Source organism: Diachasmimorpha longicaudata, chromosome 16 (genome assembly GCF_034640455.1).
Source record: "Diachasmimorpha longicaudata isolate KC_UGA_2023 chromosome 16, iyDiaLong2, whole genome shotgun sequence".
Taxonomy (NCBI): domain Eukaryota; kingdom Metazoa; phylum Arthropoda; class Insecta; order Hymenoptera; family Braconidae; genus Diachasmimorpha; species Diachasmimorpha longicaudata.
Window position 1 is genome coordinate 4,716,200 of NC_087240.1, and position 14,719 is coordinate 4,730,918.

General features: G+C 34.8%; 5 protein-coding genes across 8 annotated transcripts in view; 3 read left to right on the top strand and 2 right to left on the bottom strand.

The window, feature by feature from the left end:
- LOC135170120 (hemicentin-1-like) overlaps positions 1-939 on the bottom strand; it is a 152,717-nt gene extending 151,778 nt beyond the window's left edge. For all 3 annotated transcript variants that reach the window (XM_064135652.1, XM_064135653.1, XM_064135651.1), the window contains exon 1: positions 816-939. The gene's annotated coding sequence lies outside the window, so the exon portion shown is untranslated. The remainder of the gene's footprint in view (positions 1-815) is intronic.
- LOC135170160 (large ribosomal subunit protein eL33) lies at positions 875-2,677 on the top strand. 2 transcript variants are annotated; one of them, XM_064135711.1, is made up of 4 exons: positions 875-994; positions 1,534-1,802; positions 2,372-2,530; positions 2,602-2,677. In XM_064135711.1, the coding sequence occupies exons 2-4, from the start codon at positions 1,536-1,538 to the stop codon at positions 2,623-2,625; spliced, it is 450 nt and encodes a 149-aa protein (XP_063991781.1). In that variant the 5' UTR covers positions 875-994; positions 1,534-1,535; the 3' UTR covers positions 2,626-2,677. The 2 variants fall into 2 exon arrangements, with proteins under 2 accessions (XP_063991781.1, XP_063991782.1); XM_064135712.1 differs by having other exon boundaries at positions 989-1,018.
- A 691-nt stretch (positions 2,678-3,368) lies between these two features.
- On the top strand, positions 3,369-5,573 carry LOC135170157 (SPRY domain-containing protein 7). The gene is made up of 4 exons (XM_064135707.1): positions 3,369-3,926; positions 4,218-4,495; positions 4,593-4,695; positions 5,256-5,573. Exons 1-4 carry the CDS (start codon positions 3,821-3,823, stop codon positions 5,351-5,353), a joined length of 585 nt encoding a protein of 194 aa, XP_063991777.1. The 5' UTR covers positions 3,369-3,820; the 3' UTR covers positions 5,354-5,573.
- A 501-nt stretch (positions 5,574-6,074) lies between these two features.
- LOC135170129 (heparan-sulfate 6-O-sulfotransferase 1-B) lies at positions 6,075-13,123 on the bottom strand. The gene is made up of 4 exons (XM_064135675.1): positions 12,479-13,123; positions 10,864-11,267; positions 10,495-10,674; positions 6,075-9,180 (listed from the first exon to the last, which is right to left on the bottom strand). The coding sequence occupies exons 1-4, from the start codon at positions 12,909-12,911 to the stop codon at positions 8,863-8,865; spliced, it is 1,335 nt and encodes a 444-aa protein (XP_063991745.1). The 5' UTR covers positions 12,912-13,123; the 3' UTR covers positions 6,075-8,862.
- Positions 13,124-13,553: 430 nt separating this feature from the next.
- On the top strand, positions 13,554-14,613 carry LOC135170158 (uncharacterized). The gene is made up of 2 exons (XM_064135708.1): positions 13,554-13,817; positions 13,923-14,613. The coding sequence occupies exon 2, from the start codon at positions 13,925-13,927 to the stop codon at positions 14,486-14,488; it is 564 nt and encodes a 187-aa protein (XP_063991778.1). The 5' UTR covers positions 13,554-13,817; positions 13,923-13,924; the 3' UTR covers positions 14,489-14,613.
- Positions 14,614-14,719: the final 106 nt, after the last annotated feature.

Here is a 14,719-nt window from a genome sequence, read left to right on the forward strand (position 1 = left end):
CGTTAATGATTGTCGAGTGAAATCTCAGTGATTGGGGTGGTCTTAGGAATTACAGCCCACCCGGATATTTCTTCCACCTCACTTGTTGTTTGGGAAATGTGAGATTTATGGATTGCTGAAAGATACTTGCACGTGATGTAGAACAACAGGCGTAGGCCTTTGTTCATGGATTAAGCTCACAATAGGGGCTACAGGTTACTTCCAATTTTCTACTCCCTTATCTCGGGGTATTTCTGAAAGATTTGTGCCAAATCCTTCGACTTTGATGAACACGAATGAATGTATATAATCCCCAATTTTTTCGATAAGAGACAATGGCGAGGATTGTTTGTTGGAATTTATTTTTATCAAAATGCAGTGAATTGAAAAAAATCATCCCAACCCTGATGAAGAGTGTAACGAGATTTATTGAGAATCGCGAGCGCTGAGTGAAATTTTTTTTTTCCAATTGATTGTAAACTGATGGAAAAATTGGATATTTTTCTGTATCAATTGTTCATTGATAGAATGATCAAAAGGTTCGTTATGTCAATTACTGACTGAAAATTTTTCAAATGATCGATTGGAAGATTTGATCAGGCAATTAATTCGTTCAAGTATCTCATTAGCCATTATCATAGTTAAGAAAAAAATCTGAGGATTGATTATTCATTAATTGAACAATCACTGGGAAAACTAATATTATTGACACTTTCCACGTGACTTGTTCATTGAACTTTTTCCTCGAAACCGATTTTCTAATTTTTTTTTCTACGGCTTAAAATGACCATAAACCTAGAATTTATTTAATTAAAAATACTTTTACAATGACTTACCCCAGAGAATGTCGCTCCGGATATTCAAAGTACCCGCCATGTACAGTAGTGCCAAATAACGAACTGGAACTACGATAACCGACTCCATCGGTACGAACAATCCCAGGGTGTCTGGAGATATCTGTTGTATCAGCCTCACGCAGGGTTTCCTGTCTCTTTTTACTCGTGTTAGACATCCGGTACGTTTCTATCCGTTATTCTCTGTAATAAATTATTTGAAATATCCATTATTATAAGTTTTACAAAAAAAATACTCGTGATTATTCATGAAGTGCCTATCAATATTTAATTACTAAATAATTGTGAGGGTGATTTCTGTGTATTTCATGTTGATTTCATTGGATTACGAGAGTGGTGCTTAGTGGGGTTAAGAAGTCACTGTTGACACCTCGATATATTCCTAAAATTATTTTAATGAAAATACCAAAAGTGCACGAAACTGTGAATTTTACTTCGTTCATTACTGCGTCTTGCTTTCCTTTTTTAATCACAATTTAATTTTCATTTTGAGAAATGACTTGGTTTATGCTAACCTCAAATCCACATGAGCTTTATCATCACAATAATTAATCCAAAGAAATCCCCTCACAATTGTTTTGGACCTCTGAAGAATTTAAAGGAAGCCCAGTCTCCCCGAAGACTAGACCTACTTTAGTAAATCGCGGTCTTCAATAATCTTAAACAATTTATAATCGATCTACTCATGGTTTCCCTACAGAAATGGCAGACTCGGCTGCAGCACCAACGGCGAAAGCCAAGGCTCCCAAAGAGAAGAAAGCTCCAAAGGAGAAACCTAGTGCGCCAGCACCTCTTAAAAAGAGGCCCTTCAAGAGGCACGGACGTCTCTACGCAAAGGCCATTTTCACCGGTTACAAAAGAGGTCTTCGTAACCAGCATGAGCACACTGCTCTCCTCAAGGTTGAGGGAGCCAGGTCCAAAGGAGACTCTGACTTCTATGTTGGCAAACGCTGTGTATACGTGTACAAGGTAATTCATTAATTATCCCGTTATAAAGAGATAAAAGTCTAGTGAAAATTAATTAATCAAAAATCACTCTAGCATTCAGTAAAAATTTGTTGAGTGCTTGGGATAATTAAGTTAATCGTTGAAGAAAAATCAGCTCCTCTATGTTTCAACTTCATGTTTTGGACTCTATCGATCAGACCTTATCTACAGAAATAGCACACCTCACATTCTAATTACACGATATGCAAATCCAACGCTCCTAAATTGGAATGTACCAACTCAATTACACATTGGGTAACGTGAATTTCACATTGTATAATTCAAACTAGTGAAAGCTCCACTCTTCCTGTGCAAGTTAACAAGGATAATTAAAACCTCAAATTGCCGAAAAAGTGAATGCAACAATTCAAGTCTGATGGCTTTTGTATTTTGAGAATTGGATGTACCGTAATTAGTCATAACGAATTGCACACGATAAATTAAACAGAAGTTTGAATTGTTCAGTGAGATATTCATATTACACATTATAATTAAGTCCTTCGGTTTATATATCTGATGATTGGGTATTAATGAAGATTCTATTATTACAGGCCAAGAACAAGACCCCTGTTCCCGGAAAAACCACAAAGAAAACAAAAGTAAGGGCGATCTGGGGTAAAGTAACACGCCCACATGGCACCAGTGGATCTGTACGTGCTAAATTCAAGAGGAATTTACCTGCCAAGGCTATGGGCCATCGTATCAGAATTGTAAGTCATTATTTTTCGTCTCAAAATCATGAGATCGTTTAAATTTCTAATCATTATTCTGTCTTTTCCAGATGTTGTTCCCCAGCCGAGTGTAAAATTAACTTGTACGCATTAAACAAAAAATAAAAACAAAATCCATTTTTGGTACTTCGGTGTTTAATTTTTTTTTCCTAATAAAAACCGGATTATTTCTATTAAACTTTCGTTGCTCCATTTTTTTTTATTAATAACGAAGGGTTTTGAGAGGAACTATGTTTGTCATTTCGGTGGAAAATATCAGTATTGAATGGGATAATCGTAATGTACAAAGAAAATCATGAGGTTTGTCTGTAAAAGAATGTCGAACCTCTGAAATGGCGGATATTTTCACGCTTTTTGGTTAGAACGAGTAGCCCACCCCATTTAGAGTTCCTTGAAAATGGAAAGAATCTACTCTGTGTCTTCTACACCTTGAGAAAGCTAATATATTTCATGAAATGCTATTTGTTATGACCAGGGTAGAATAGCTCCGACATTCAAAATATGTTCAACTGCACCCAACTTAGCACATTAATTTTGGTCTATTTTGTGACCATTCATTTGGCCAGGAATTCATTATTTCTCCACCCCATGATCTTTACTATGAATTTACCATCATGGAGGTGGATATTTGACTTCCATATCCCCAAAGTTTTTATCAAAATACTTGCAATTCATCTGCATGTACAAAAAGGGCTCCCAAACGCTGCTCACTATTCTACCGTCTAATTTGAGGTTAGGTATTGTGCTACAGTTTCTAGTTGGATACCTATAGTCGCGCGTATTTGTATACTCAGTGTCAATTAACCTCCAATCATCACAAAACCCCACAAATGGCTTCTGCATTCAATCTTTTTGAACAATAAAAATATAAAATGTTCTGTATTTTTTTCTGGTGAAACAATAAATCGAGGATCCTCATGTTACTCTGATTCAATCGTCCACAATAGAGTATCGATTAACTGTCACTGTGTGGACGCCATTTTCCGATTTTTTTATTCCCCTGCCCCTACACATTTTCTGCGTGAGCGGACAGAAAACAGTCCTCGACAGCTCCTAGCTTTTCATGTTACCTCGAAATGCTGGAGGAGTTTGTCATTCACACGTACAAAATCACGGTGCATATCACGTCAATTCACCCTCCCTCCGTAAATAATAAATCAGTAGATAGGAATTATATCTAATAATGTGGTGCTGAATTCTCAAAAGTGTCTTAACCGATTCTCTTTAATTTTAGTCAACTTGAGTTCAGTATTTATTTATATATCTAAGATGATGTTTTGTTGTCTACGAAGTTGTTTTAATGGGCTAGGATTTCCTGGGACCCAAACACCTCAGAAGGAGCCAAATCCCATCAATTTGGATACTTCTCACATGGGTAAAGGCATTTGTTTACATCTATTATATCTCAGTTTGGCCATTTTATTTTTCATTTTGCCTGTCATGAGAGAAAACAAGTCTTGTTTGAAACAAAAAGAAAATCAAAGGTTAAAAGGGTTTAACCAATAAGATAAAATGTTAAATCGACTGTTTGAAGACTCTCCTTATGTAAATAATCATAAAAAATTATTATTCGCTCTCCGAGTAAGCAAGAAATATTTTTAAATTGAAGTGAATCATCGAGAAATATTTGAGGACTTGAAAAGCTATATTTTGACTTTCCCAACAGGTCATGAGGTAGTAATTGTTATGAACGGCCTAAGAGCTTGTGGACAGGGCTGTGCCCTCACAAATTTACCTTTAGTACAAAGTAAAAGTTATTTTGAAGTTAAAATACGTCAGGATGGAATTTGGGCAGTGGGTTTAGCTACAAGATCGACTGACTTAAATACATCGACCGGTGGAAATGATGCTGAAAGTTGGGCCTTGAATTCTACAGGGATTATTCGTCACAACAAGGAGGAAGTGCATAAACTACAAACACTTGCCCAGGAGGGCGATATTATTGTAGGTTTTCTAATTATACTATGACCAAGCACAATCGTCAATTGACTGTTCTGGGAATAAATGACGAATTGTGAATGATTGATAATGTTTTTTTCAGGGAATCTCCTTCGATCACATAGAACTCAATTTTTATGTTAATGGAAAACCTCTGGAGGCACCTGTCATGGGCATTAAGGGAACAGTTTATCCTGCTTTATATGGTAACAGTCATGTTGAATGTGTAGTTGAAATTGTTTTTGGGGGAGGGAGATGGTTTACAGGGAATAAAAAATTTAATATTGCAGTTGACATAGTTTCCTACGTTGCTGCAAAATTAGTTTTTACATAAAATGGAATTTCCTTGTCAAAATATGTGTGAGTGTCAATCGAAGACCGGAAACGCCTCAGAATGTTCACTAACCGATGATTAATGAACACTAGCGGCTAATGACCAGGGACTAATTAAGAGAGATAACGGCCAGTTATTTCAATATTATCTGCTAATTCTATCGAACCGCTCAATTGAAAATTATGATACAAAACAGCAGATATCATTTTCAATCAAGGTTTTGGCCGCCAGCGTTCATTATTCCACCGTAGTGCAAAAATATATATTTATAATTTCTGAAAATGTCGCAGTGACAAAAAAAAACAGTTTAAAAGGATAGTGGTATAGATAAAAGACTCAAATGTCTAAAATAAAAAAATTAAATAACGTAAGTCGTTGCAGCTATCACTGCACATGAAAGAGAATAATTGAAATATTTTTAATTTATTCCAGTGGATGAAGGAGCGATTCTCGATTTAATACCCCAGGAATTCGCTCACACACCCCCGGGTGGCTTCGAGAAAATAATGGTCGAGCAATCTCTACTTTAATATTATTGATCCTCAATCAATTGTGCGTGGTACCTTATTTCCAGTTAACTGATTACTTATTAACTTATGGTGCAAAAATAAATTCCAAAAATTTTGTCAACTGATTTTCTCTTAATGATAAATAACTGTACAAATTCAAATGATAACAATAAGAGACGGAAGAAAGTGTGAAATGTAATGTCCAAATTGTCACAAATATACTATAACTATTTAATCAAAATATTGTGTTGGTTAATATTCATTATTCTAAATGAATGAGTCCACAACTTTTTCAATTTTTATTAAAATCCTTACACAAGTGATGGCATTTATAATGAATCAAACCCAATGTATAAAGTGTATGATACAATAACTACGTGTTCCTTGGGTTTTTCTCCCTTCTAATCAATATCATGATTCAATCTATCATCTAAACGTGTATACACAATTTATACGTGATTTGCAGTGATAAAATGCCGTACAACTTTAATTATTAATCTTTCCCTCTTCAATCACGAATGCCTATTAATTATATACACTGGTTAAAGCGAGAAATTTATAGTGGCATTTTAGGCCTATGATGTTACAACTATTATGGGTAAGTTTAACGCCATGGCTCGCTTTATTATCTCCACCCCCTCAGCACATGTTTATCTTGTTTCTTTCGTTGAAAATTTATCATCATTCACATATTAATCTTTGTAAAAATTTCTATTACACATTAAAGCTAAAAATGCTCGCATTCGTTTTTTTTCAAGTATTATTTTTGTCAGCATAAAAAATATGCGAACAACTATATCAGGTTCACATTGATTTTCTCCAATGAATTAATATAATTACTCAAATAATCAACAATTCTTACTTGTGTACAATAAACGTCATTTCAACATTTGTATTTTTTCTTTTTTTTCGTTTTTTTCTCACTTTTTGAAACATTCAAGAGATTTTCAGTACTGATAAACCCGATTTTCAGTGATTGATGATGATGATTAGAAAAATTCATTAAAAAATTCTTTTCTCATCGATGAGCGCTTGGATACGTCTTATTTTTTATTACAAAATTCAATGATTTATTGTATGGCATCGTCACATAGCAATTATTTGTGCTGCTTTCAGCATTTTCAATAAATGCTCAACGGAAAGCTAACGTTAAAAAAAATGATAAACAATATTTCTATCTTCTTTGGTCTTTAAGATTATTATTATGACATTATTCACCCTCACCCCATTTCTTTAAAATAATATTATCAATATTATTGTTCGATTGGCATTGAGATATTTATTTCTTACGGTATAAAAAAACGGCAATTATTTTGTTGTTAATCAATTCAATAGTTCAATAGTAAAACATGATAGGTCAATTATTTCCCCATGTTATTGGTAATTAAATAATTAATAAACATGTCATTGACATATCACGTTGTATGTGACTGAAAAATTAAAATGTTTAATTGGAAAATGGAAAAAAAAATCTAGAGACGAAGTACGATCGCATGATTACTGGTAACGCGAGAAAAACTAATTTGGCAATCTGTGACTCAGATTGATAATTTGTTTTTAAAAATGTTCAACAATTCTTCATCATTAAATCTAGTTTATTATATTATTTCTGGATTGTTTTTTTTTTCTTTTCAGATGACTTGATGGCATGAGATTATAATTGTGGTAACCCATTGAGTCTTATTGCACATAACATGTTCATTCTCTTACAGAACTATATAAATGTCTATATATATATTTGTTTTTCTCCATTTAAACTCTACTAACGGTAATTAACTCTGAATTCAATCAAAGAACTTTCACTTTTATTTGATTTGCAATGAAGCATGTTATTGTTTGTTAAATTTTTTCTCTTCGTTAGAATGGGTGGGCGATATACTATGATTACGGCTAATCCGTAATCGTAATTTCACTTATATTTTTTATAATCATGTTTAATGTATCCACACTGCCTAAGCTGAAATAAAATCAATGTATAACACTTAGCAAGTGTTTTTGTTTCTCTATCTTCAATAAAAATTATTAATTTGCAAAAAGGACGTTTTAAATTACTATCACCGTTACATTATTTTTCGTTTGAATGTTTGAATTCTGCAATGAATTGGTTGAAATTAATGGAAATAATTATCCATCCTTATTGTTTTCATCATACCACTTCACCACTGACTTCATCCATTTATTCATTAAATATCAGTAATGTTTGTTAAACGTATACGTCTGTGTGAATATTTAGCCATAATTTTGGCTTCATAACAAAATTAGTCTCATTGAATAAAACAATGAAAAGATTTCATCCAATTAAACATGAGTTGCCCTCTTAAATAACTACATTTTTTCTCTGATAAGTGTGACACTCCAAATTACTCGAAAAATAAAAGCACCTTGATTATTTCAGTGAACTCTTAATTCCTGGATTGTTAAAAAATTTGATAAAAAATCACACGTACAATTCAAGGTTTTAAACTTTCAATGCAAATTTCACAATTTCTACGTTTTTCCTTTAGCTTTTTTTTGTAAGCGTTGATATTCCAGGTACTTCCTGTCCGGGAATTCGTGTTGAATACTAATATATCAGATCCTTCGAAAATCTCAGTATCATGCATATGTATTATGCATTCTGATTAGAGAACAAAATATTACTTTTACATTAGAATCAACATCTAATAACGAAGAAAAAACTATGAGGAAAAAAAAAATCACGTTGGAATTTTTTATATAAAAAATTCACGATTCTCATGATTCGCTGCCGTCTAGCAACCTTTCATAATACCCTTGACAGTTATCCATAATATCTAATTCTAGTTTTACTAAACACAAAAAATCTTAATTAAAAACGATCTGCGATATATAAAAATTTGTATAACTCACATTACACTGCGGTTTAAATGCAGTAGAAAAAAAAGGATATGTCGCTACTTCGAATATGTGTTGTTGTGTTCGTTGGACAGCATCAATCGATTTTAATCGAATTATGATGATTTATTTTCTCTAATTTTTGTGCTCTAAACTCGACATTGGACCTGCCCTTGACAAGCTCGACATTCTTATAAAATTACTCTTATTAAACAGAATCACTTGGCATTGATTAATTGATTAAAATCAAAGATATGTAAATAAGTATGCGCATGAGGAAGAACAATCATTGATAATTGATTTGTATTATTACTTTCCATTGTGAAATAACAGAAGAGGACTCCAAAAAATCTTTACAAATTGTTCTATAAATTTCTCCGAAGGAAGTAATCACATCGTCCCAGATTTTACGTGTGCTTCCAATGAGTTTTATTCGAGTAATATCAGTAACTGATTGCTAATTGAAAATAATTTTCCACCTGTACAGTAATAAAAAAAATAATTGACTGATATCACCCTTCATTACCAGAAAAAAATCTCTTTGGTATCCGATAAAATGAATGAACGATTAAAATAAAAGTCTAATCTTCACGGGAAAATTCCCTGAGTTGCAAACAATTCACTTCCACTTCTTCCTATCCAGTAAATAATTAAAAATATGATAGTTGATTGATAATTCAATCATTGTCAGTCGTATCTTCGATAACTGAATCCCAGTTGAACTCAGTGGCACTTTGTCGTGATGGTAACTCACCGAGATGCTGAAAACGCTGTACAAATGAAGGATCTTTATCGCGCAAGCGACGAAATCTTTGCATCGCTAAATCCTTAGCAAACTCGTACAATTGTAAATCGAGTTTATTCAATCGCTTTACCTCATCCAATTGTTGAGGTGTCAGTGTTGCCATTGTTGCTGCACTTTGGGTTGCATTGTGCTGTTCAAAGGCAACAGCGAAACGCATACCAAAAGTTTCCTCAAATGAGTATTGACCCACCTTGAGACAATGAAAATAATATTTTTTCAATTACCACAAATATTTCTTACACGTTTTTTCATTCGTCTGGCAAATTTACCATTGGATTAACGTGAAAAAATATAACGTGAAAAAATATATATTTAATGACTCACGAAGTTTCCTTATCAAGTCAGTTAAAATTAGAATTTGCAAATAAATCATCTGACTATTGATCAGTTTTTTATAAATATTTTTGAAGAATAGTATTTTTTTGAAAACTTTGATTCTCCTCAAAACTGAAAGAACTTCCCAGAGCAAAGGTGCTTTGGAGGATTTTCGTCAAAATCAAATGAAATTTAATTATTTTGTCTTAATTATTTAATTCAGCTGATAAAAACAAATTGTTCTTTCTCTTGATGTATACGTAGCCCAAACAAGCAAGAATGAGGCGTATTAATGAGATTAGTGAGCTTAGCTTTCCCCGGATTAATTTAATTATTTAAACACGAAGCAAGGATTAATGCATTTGGGATTAACGAGTATTCCATTATGGCATCGGCGTTATGAATGAGAAGAGATCTTATCTAATCGCTAATTCTTTACAATAGGTAACATTATGCACTATTGAATGAGTGTGTAGACAAAGCATAAAACATGAGAAAATAATTTGAAAAATCGTGAACAGAGGAGAGAAGGGGAGCATAGTTCAGATGATAATGAACAAACATACGACGAAATACTTCAACCATAAGTAGAATGAAGCTGGCTATACAGAACGCTGATTCAGGCAAACAATGCCCTCTTGAAATGCATGCTTATGGCGCCCACATGGCCAACAAACCAACCGATAAATATTTACACAAGGACTTCTATTCTCGAGTGCGTTGGTTTTCACACGAGAAAAATGAAGGGGAGACCGAATGTACAGGCGTTTCCCTTCATTTTTGTTGAGTTTTCAATTATTTCGACGCGATTATTCATGCATAATTCATTTATAGATGGTGAACAATCATTTTTCCCAAGCAAGTGATAAGCAGTTCAACCATAGTGATCATCAATATGGTTAAATTTTATGTTCAAAATTTTTGGAAAATATTAGTGCAGAAAGAGAAAGTAATAGTTCTTATGGGTATTTTTTAGTAGGTTCGCAGGTGCTTCAAGAAGGAAAATTTTGCAAACACATTTCAAAGTTTCCCATAGATTTAAGGACATCCAAGTACTTGGCTATCCATTTTCCAAGCAATATTTTTCAATTTTATAATCAGACACAATTTGTAAATACGATAATAATGGCGCAACAACTACTGTGTAAGTTAGCAACAAATATCTACCCAAAATGTTATAGTCACTCACTTTTTGGTACTCAGTCAGCATGAAGAAGGGCATAAACTGCAGATTACGTTTAGCACTCTCCAGCATAAGGTAATCTCTCTCACCATTTGATAATGTGGAATTGTAGCAGCCGATTAATGATAGATCAGCCAGCATTCTCGTCTGTCTATTGCTGGCTAAATTATTTGGACACGCCATGAACTGAAAAGTGAAAAAAAAAACCACCAATTAAAGTATGTGCTCAATTTCCGGTAGCCAATTGGAATATCCGGCGAAAAAATAAAAATTTTAGAAGACTCAATCATAAAATAATCGAAGTTAAATATATACAAGAATATTCACAGCCAGTCTCAACATAAAATTAAATAACTAATTCAAATATATTCTTACCTCTTCCAGAGTCACTCCTTGCCAATTAGGGCCATTATAACACGAAGGAATACTTCCCAGTACTCCTCCACACCAATGTCTAGCACCTTTCCATGTAGCTCCCCTTTGTACATGCCGAAATTCCGATAAATAACGTGCTACAGGATCACGTATTATCGTTATGTAGAAATATCGTCTTTTTACATCATTACTCTCAATCTTATTCAATTCATTATCAACGCAATTTGTCAATTCTGTCCAATCAGCGTGCAATCCACATTTCCAACCGGTTGAATAACGAGAGAACAACCAATGTTCATCTCTATTGGGACGAAAACAATAGCAACGTTTTTTTCGACGCTGACACGAACAAGGACGCTGCAGGTCCAAATCACGTACTAGGTGTTTGCCAAACAGTGTTCCTCCTGCATTGAAATAACATAAAAATCATGATCATATTATTTGAACCGTCATTGTCATAATTTTGCATTCAATAGACTGGTGGAACGTGACAGGAGAGACATATTTATCGGATGTTTTGGTGAATGTACATAAATTTTCTGAATGTGGCGTAGATTTTTCCAGCATAAAAATCATGTGTTCAGAATCCTAAAAAATTGTTTCATATCCAGAATTTTACTGGAAATAGACTAACAAATAAGGCTTGTGGAAGTTTTAAATATAACAATTGCGTACTTGTGAACAACAAACGTTGAAAAAAACCAATTCCGCGCAAAATGTAATACTACTTCCTGTGCAAGCAAGTCTTATTTTTAGCACTACCTAGGGGACGGTGGAACAAAGTGAAACACTGGGCTAAAAGGGCTATAATGGTTGTCTAGCCTGGATCAAAGAGTAGCCGCACTCTGCAGCACGATTGAGAGCAGTAAAAAATAATGCAAACACCACTGTTGTTTCGATTCTCGGCCCAAGCTTTTCACTTTGTCCCACTCTCCCCATTGGTTTGAGGTATTTTGCGCTTTAAAATGTTTCGTTTGTGCTAGAAAAACCTACTATTTATTCTACTATGACTATTCAACACCCGAAGATAAAATTAATTCTCAACCATAACGAGAATACTGATATCACGGAGTATATTTTATATTTCACGTAAACAGTTGCGCGAAATGTTCGCCTGCAAAAATAGAAAATCATCCGACTGGAGAAAATACTAGTCACACGACGTGGATAATCTTCAATTACAGATATGGTAATTTAGGAATATTTTCAGGGTCGGACAATCCGATAGCGTGTTTACTTTACAAATCTACCATTTCATGCGTTTGATTTGTACAAAATTTGATTATTTAATCGCGTGTTTTCCATTATAAAACTGTTCAAAGTAGAAAAAAAATTAAATGAACATTCTTTGTTCAACTGAGAGCATTTACTTTTACTGTTTTCTTATATATCTAAAATATTTTTCGAGATATTGGAATTCCAGATTAGGCACATCGTCTCTCCTACCACACACCCCAAAAGGAATATTCTCCTAATCATAAATAATTGAAAGGTGCTAAACCATTTAATAAAAATAACAATACGACGAATAACTACATTAATCCACCACTCAATGCAGTCACAACATTTCATTGCTGGAAGAGCGAATGATAAAATCAAAATAATAAACACTCACCCGTCTTTTGTATGTGAAGAAAGACCATAACATCGTGTGCATTGAGATCAAACTGAAACGTGTCGTTATTAAATATATCCTCGTATCCCAGACTTCCCTGGACACTCTGTAGTTTGAACAACGGATGTACATTGGCAATAAAATTTTTATCATTCTCAAAGCTGCCAAGTGTCGTCAGGATGTTGTTACCCTGAACGATACCCTCAGCAATCCTCGTCGACTCTTTGATATCGCGATTAGTCAACGCACAAACATGGTCCGGGCAGAAGTATCCAAAGTAAATAATACCAGTCAATGTCAACAGTACGCAAATACCCACAACACCGCGTAACCGCTTGCTACGGCCACGGGTTTCCATGTTTGTCGTATTGTCACATAAATCATCAGCCAAAAGGACCCTCAGGTCACCAGCAGCACTCATGGATCTCACCATTTTTCTCCATCTTATTACTGCACTCCACCGCCAATTCTCAACTGTTTATTCTCCAATGGATTGGATATTGATGACTCTTTGTGTTGATGTCTACCCGGAAAGTGTTGTGACTCCAACAGACGTTGGATATGACCTTTTTCGGCTGCAGGGTAGATCACTACTTGGCTTAGTTACCGCACCAAAACAACGCTCCACTCGTACTCGCCGCCATCTTTGACTCTCTCCGAATTTTCTATCCTCCCTCCCTCCAAGCGTCGCGGTGCGCGCGCTGCGAGAGTTCCTCCCTTTCCCCGTCACGGCGCCATTGGTGTTTCGCGGGTTTATGGGAGATAGCGTCCTTTTTGCGATCGCCGGGTCGGACAGTAAAAAAATGTGGATAATATCGTGATTTTAGTTGATAAACAAGTGATATGAGCAAGTGATAATAAGTAGACAGTTCTAATCAGGTAAGACCAATGTTCTAATCTCGAGACATAACAATTTATCGTACAATGTACATTAAAAATCGTATCATGGCCCAATTGTTCTCGATTTTTATGAATTTTAGGCCTTTGTTTGCAATAGCTTGCGACAAAGCTCCGCCATTATTGAGTTCCTTCTAACATTTTTGCATTTATTACTCATTTAATAGTAATCATAATAGGACGATTGATTATTATTATGGTTGACAAACATTGGTCGGCATTTCCCGCGATTTTTGAATTTGTGTAAACACTCGTGACTCCTGGAGGGCTTTCTGCCAACCCTGGCGAGGTTTCTAACCTCGAATTGTCCGGAAAATTGACAGGAGTTATCACAACAGATTGCTGAGTGATATTTTACTGATAAGTGTTTAGAAAAAATATATAAAAAATCGTGAGATAACGGATATATACCGATAACAGAGGAAGATTAGAAAACAATACGGTAAGTACAAATTATTAGTACTATATATACGAAAAAATATAAAGTTCTTGCGTTTTGTCATTATTTAATGACTGACATATTTTTTAAATGATTCTCTGTCCAAAGCCATGCCCTCCATCGACGTTTTGGAAGACCGAGTGGCTGAACTCGAGAAGAAAGTCTATGGAACTGTCAACAATCCATCAATTGACGATCCACTTCCGGAGAATTCCGTGATCGACAATTTGTTGAGTGCCTCTACGAAAATATCAACAGCTCTCTCGAACCGAGAGAAGGCCAACGGCTTCGTGAAACGTCTGCCTGAGTTGAATGAACTGCTGAACATGTCCTTCGAGGAGGACCTGCAGGCTGATATCAAGTGGGAAATAATCGCTGCTATGGAGCCAGAGTTTGAGCGAAATCTGGAGCTCATTGAAAGGGTTCAAGAATTACTGCCAGGACTTGAAGTTGATGGCATTAAAAATATTCCTGAGTTGACACCCAAACTGGAACACTTGACACTAGAGTATCTGAAGGCGCATGAGGAGACCAGTGCTGTCAATCACACGCTCCAGGAGGTTTTCTCCAAGTACAATGCAATCATCGATACGATTTCTAAAACTCTGGTGGGTCTTGAAAGCGCCATCACAGCAGCTGAAACGGCGGCGAAGCCCAAGAAGCAACTCGACTAATTCGTATTTTAATTAACATAGATATATTGATTTTAATTTATTTGTGATATGGAAATACTTGGACATAACAATACTTTTAATATTCCAAAATTAGTCATAATAAAAGCTTTTTTTCTGAACGAGAACTTTCTTCTTTTGATTTTCCTTTTTCCTTTTTTATTCGAAACAAATTAACGCTCGAACAGTTCGAAAAAGTAATGCAGCAATTGAAGCGCAACAATTAATTCAACG